This window comes from Ichthyophthirius multifiliis (assembly GCF_000220395.1).
Source record: "Ichthyophthirius multifiliis unplaced genomic scaffold scaff_1120509249431, whole genome shotgun sequence".
Lineage (NCBI taxonomy): Eukaryota > Ciliophora > Oligohymenophorea > Hymenostomatida > Ichthyophthirius > Ichthyophthirius multifiliis.
The window spans coordinates 1-5,831 of NW_004087720.1; the positions used below are offsets into that span (position 1 = coordinate 1).

The 5,831-nt window shown below is 15.0% G+C and overlaps 1 protein-coding gene across 1 annotated transcript in view, besides 9 other annotated features; it reads left to right on the forward strand. All coding sequences in view use genetic code 6, as the record gives it.

The window, feature by feature from the left end:
- The first annotated feature begins 793 nt into the window (after nt 1-793).
- Nucleotides 794-830: a microsatellite.
- A 1,079-nt stretch (nt 831-1,909) lies between these two features.
- Nucleotides 1,910-1,990: a microsatellite.
- Nucleotides 1,964-2,001: a microsatellite.
- A 45-nt stretch (nt 2,002-2,046) lies between these two features.
- Nucleotides 2,047-2,079: a microsatellite.
- A 192-nt stretch (nt 2,080-2,271) lies between these two features.
- Nucleotides 2,272-2,323: a microsatellite.
- Nucleotides 2,324-2,339: 16 nt separating this feature from the next.
- Nucleotides 2,340-2,373: a microsatellite.
- Nucleotides 2,374-2,404: 31 nt separating this feature from the next.
- Nucleotides 2,405-2,468: a microsatellite.
- A 1,559-nt stretch (nt 2,469-4,027) lies between these two features.
- IMG5_003720 (leishmanolysin family protein, putative) overlaps nt 4,028-5,831 on the forward strand; it is a gene marked incomplete at both ends in the record, with an annotated part of 2,189 nt that continues 385 nt past the window's right edge. The window contains 2 exons of the mRNA XM_004039948.1: nt 4,028-4,741; nt 4,914-5,831. The exon at nt 4,914-5,831 is cut by the window's right edge and continues 99 nt beyond it. Of these exons, the coding sequence (XP_004039996.1) occupies nt 4,028-4,741; nt 4,914-5,831 (1,632 nt within the window). The remainder of the gene's footprint in view (nt 4,742-4,913) is intronic.
- Nucleotides 4,752-4,807: a microsatellite.
- Nucleotides 4,754-4,837: a microsatellite.

The window sequence follows — 5,831 nt, forward strand, 5'->3', positions numbered from 1 at the left end:
AAATAAATTAATGTCAAAATTGTGATGATTCCATCTATTTATAATGTAATAATAATTAAAAAAAAATGCTAACAAAATATTGCTTCAGTCGGTAATACTATAATTAATGGAATTATAATTATAAAATATCCGACAGGATGTAAAAAATATAATGAATCTAAGCAATGATTTTAATGTAATTAAAGTTTAATTATTGATTATAAAACTAAAAAACATCTTACATACATGTATTTAAAAATACAGACATAGATATAATGAGTAATTAAAATAATGCACTAAAATCCCGTCTTCTAGATTATTACATTAAGTTTAAGTCAATAATTAAAAATTAAATAATTATCAAGGAGTCTATGGTTTTTTTATTCGTTATGTTATATTTGGATTATTATTGTGATATTTTTGAAACAAAAAAATAATGTTTATTTTATAATTAATTATTATGATTTTATTTTATTTAGCATTAAATATATTTCATTGCTTTTTTTATTTATTTTTTAAATTTTAAAATTACAAATTGAATATTGACATTAATAAATAATAATTTTATTAACAAAATACATTATTTTAAACTTATATTAATATTTTTATTAAAAATTGTGCGGTGTGAATGGTGAGTTAAAAATTAATTATAATAATTTATAATTAGAAAATAAATATTCAAAATAAAAAACATTAATATTAATTATATGTACTATTTTTTAATATTTAAAAAACATTTATAAAAATAAAATCCTACATTTTTTTAAAAAAAAATCATTATTAGATTTTAATAATAATAATTTTAAATTTAAAAAAATTAAATTATTTTAAATTAATATATTTTTTAAATTGGTTTTTAATTCAATAATAAATTAAATTTATTTTAATTAAATGCTTTTTTTATTGTTTTATATATTTTGATTTAAGGCCTTTATTCTTATATTTTTTATTTTTTTTATAAAGATTATATAAATTTAATATTTTTACTATTTTATAAAATCTTTTTTTTATTAATACTATTTTAGTTTATATGCTCATTTATTATTATAATTAATTGATTAAAATATAATTTAAGAGCAAATACTATTATGAAAAACTTTGAAATTTATATTTTTAAAGCTTAAGATAAAAAATTGTACATGTTCTATATTTTATAAAAATAATTTAAAAATATTTTTTTATTTATAAGATATCTATATTCTTTGTTCATAATTAAAATTTTTATAATAAAATTTTATGATATTATTTTTATTTTCTTCATTTTAATTTTAATAATTTTTTCTCCTGCAAATAATTTACACAAATAAGGTACAAATATCAATACTAATAAAAATAAAAAGATACTCATACATTATTTATATATTTTGTAAATAATATATATTGCAGGAATATACTTTTTAAGGATTTAAAAAGCATTTTATATTAAAATATTATAATTATTATTATTATTTATCTAAAAATAAAAAACAATAAATATTAATAAAAGCAAATCTTATATTTATGTGTAAAATTTATTTTATTTATAAAAAAATATTAATTTTTTATTTTCTATATCCAAAAATCAATAAATTATATATTTCGTATAATTAAAATTCATTTAATTATTCAGGTTCAGGTAATTACATTTATTCTCGATATACCTAAAAAAAACTTTTCCTTGTTTTAATTTTTTTACATGTATTAATTCTTCAGAAAAATAATATTATTTTAATTACATATTCACTTGCACTTTTATATTATTCTTTTTAAAATTTTTTTAATTTGATGAATATTTCGATATTTTTATTTTATATTTTTTAAATTAGTTTACTTAATTTTTATACTTAAATTATAATACATAAAATTAACTTCATTATATTATATAAAAAATTTTATATATTATTTTTCAATATAATCTTTATTTTGAATAATACAATAAAAAAAAAGAGACAAATAATAATAAGATATTTATATATATTAAATTATAAAATAAAAATTTTATATTTATAATATAAAAAATAAATAATAATAAAAAAAATATAAAATTTCATATAATGTTTATAATTAATTATATTTTTTCATATAAATTATATATATATATATATATATATATATATATATTAATTAAATAAATAATTAAATAAACTTAATTTTTTTTTTTAAATAAATGAAGTAAATAAATATATAAATTATTATTAAAATAAACAATATTTAATACTTTTTTTAAAAAATATAATTAGATATTAAACAATATTTTAATAATTAAATTATATTTAATTTCGTTAATTTATAAAATATTTTTTCAATTTATATATTTTTTAAAAAATAAGAATTAATAATTTTTTAAAAAAATAAAATTAATAATAATAAATAAAATTATTTATATTATTATTAAATATATATTATTAATTATATTTTTTAATTTAAATTTTTTCTAAAGTTTTTTTTTAAAAAAATAAAATAAAATAATTTTATATAAATTTAAAATAATAAATTATAATTTTTATATATTATTTATATTGTAAGAAAGCAATGATCAATTCATTTACATTTTAACAACAAATAAATTTTAAGACTATTATGATCCTTTATAAGTACAAAAATAAAAATCATTAACAATAAATAAAAAATAGCAATAAAACAAAATAAAAATTAATTAATTAAGTTTTAATAATAACAATATAATTATTTTATGTGCCATAAATTTATCCAATAATAACATTCATGATCTTTCCTAATATAATTATATGAAAATAATTTATTACAATATAAGTATATTATAAATATAGGAATTCATTTTTTATTTTGAAAATAGATGTTTATTAAAAATATTTGATAATTTTATTTTAAAGAATATAAATAAATATTTTTAAATTATCATTGTTTGAATAAAAAAAAAAAATATTTGTTTAGGGGCAAAAATAGGTAATAAAATGCCTATTTTACTAAATAAAACACATTTTATAACATAAAAATATATTTAACGTATTTATAAAACGTTCTGTTGGGATATAATAATAATGAATAACCAGATTTATCGAATATTAGAGTGAATAAGAATATAGATTATATAATAAAAAAATACAGTAATAGTTTATTTATATTAAAAATATAAAATATTGAATAAAATAAAAAAAAAAATATCCTTTAAATATATATAAAATATAAAAGTAAAAATAATTATAAAATAATTTCTATATAATAATTTTATTTATTGTATAAAAAATTATTATAATAATATTATTATAATTTATATACTCATATTTTATAATTAAGTTATAATTTCAATGCAAAATCAATAATTTAATAAAAAAATAAAATTAAAATAAAGGAATGAAAATTATTATAATAAATAATTTAATTATTAATTTAAAAAGTTTATTTTAATAAAAAAATATCAATAATAATTTTATAAATAATAAAATATTTTTTTAAAAAATGTTAATTTCGCAAGATTATTATTTTTATATTTAAGATAATAATATTTATATATATATATATAAAATTAATTTTATCAAAAATTATATTATTATAAATATATTTTTTTTAAAAAAAATAATTAAAAAATAATAAGGGTAAAAATAAAATATATATTTATATCCAAATTAATAATTAATTTTATTTTAAATGAAATAAAAAGCTCTTAAAATAGTCTAATATATTTTTTTATTATTATTATTTTATAAATCACAAAGTTATTACATTAATTAAATTAAATTATTACTAAAATTAACATAGATTATTAATATTAATTTATAATGTGAATTTAAATTTAAAATAAATAAAAAATAAATTTAAAGTTTCAAATATAAAATTTAAAAATTAATTTAATAATAATACCATAAAAAAATAAAATATTAATTTTAATAAATAATGATGTATTAATAATATAAAATAGATATAAAAAAACATTATATATAAAATTTATATATATATTTATTTAATACAAATTCATATCAATATGTATTAAAAATTAGTTTTAATTGTTTTCTTAATTTTATGTATATTGACACATTATAGTCGTCAATGTGGTCATGAAAGTAAATAAGTATAAGATCACTATGATAAAATGAAGGAAAATTAAGAAAAAATTAAAAATTCATACCATGACTAACGTATTCTTTAAACAGGAGAAGAGGCAAAGCCTATAAGAATAACAATAGATTATTCTATGTTAAATAATAAAAAACTTGGAATAACATAAGAATAAAGAGAATACTTAAAAGAGATTATGGAAACATCCAAAGTTTTTTTTAATAGACTTTTGAAAGTATATCCAATTAAAAATAATAACATTTATTCGTATCAATGGTCAAGTTAATGTGGAGAAGTCTAAATTCCTGAAAATGATTTACAAAACGGAATCCCTAATTCCGATTTACACTTATACATAATTTATTAAAATTAAAAAAATGATGATATTGCAGATGCCCTTTGCTGTTCAATTGATAATGGCGGATTACTAAGACCTACATTTGGAAGAGTTAATTTTAATATATAAAATATGAATAGAAATCAAGGAGATCTAAAATCTTTCCAGAATCATTTAGAAATAACTATTCATGAAATTATGCATATAATAGGTTTTTCAACATAATTATTTTAATACTGGATAGATCCTGAAACCAAAAAACCATATGGATAAAGCTATAAATAGAAAATATTAAAAGAAATAAATAAATAAGGATAGAAGACTTTTATTTTAACATCAAAAAATGTAGCTAATGTTACTAAAAAATATTATAATTGTCAATAGGCAGATGGAATGTTCCTTGAAAATAAAGTAATTTTTAATATATATATATATAAATATATATATATATATATATATTTATTAATATATATATATTAATGTTTATATATAAAAAAATATATATAATTCTTTTTAATTTTAATTATAATATATATATTTATATTTCATATATATATAAATTTATTTTTATAATTTTTATTAGGATGGTAAAGGAGAAGCTGGTTCTCATTGGAATAGAACTATTATTTATAATGAAATAATGACAGCATCTGTATTAAATGTTAAAATTAATTTTTCTATATTTACAGTTGCTCTTATAAAAGATACTGGTTTTTACGCTGAAGTAAATGAAAATATGGTAGGTTAGATGTTTTGGGGTAAAGGAAAAGGTTGTTAATTTTTAGAAAATAATTGCCTAAGTAAAACATAATACCCTGAATTTCCCTAAATAAACGATGATCTTACATGCTCTTTTGAATATGAAGGATTTGGTCTTGTCTTAAAATAATAAAATGTAGAAAATTGCTAAATAGTATAACCTTACATAGAAAATCTTTGTACAAATCCTAATGCTATAGAGGATGATGAAGATTTAGAAATGGAAGAGGATAAATTATCTGATTATTCAACTCAAAGTAAATGTTTTGAATCTACAGCTATAAAATCCTCATCTAAGTATTAATATGATGTTTCTGTAAGATGTCATAGATTCAAATGTTCTTCTGATGCATCTGAAATATCTGTTATTTTCCCTGATATTTAATTGCAAGTTTTATGTGGAATAGGGGATTAAGGTAAAAAAAAGACTATTGATAGTAGTGGCAAAAAAGCTAAAGGTTAAATTACATGTCCTTAAGATTATAAAAGATTCTGTAATAATTCACCTATATGTCCGAATTTTTGTTCCTAACAAGGAGTCTGTGTAAACGGTTAATGTATATGTTAAGCCGGATATGGAGGAGATAATTGTATTATAAAATGCTCAGGAGTAGTCAATGATGGAAAGTGTATATAATAAGGCTCTTGTCCTTCAGGTAAATTCAAGAACCCAGATAATACTTGCAAAACAGATTGCCCTTAAGCCTATATGGAAAGGATGGTAATTGCGAACCATGCCATA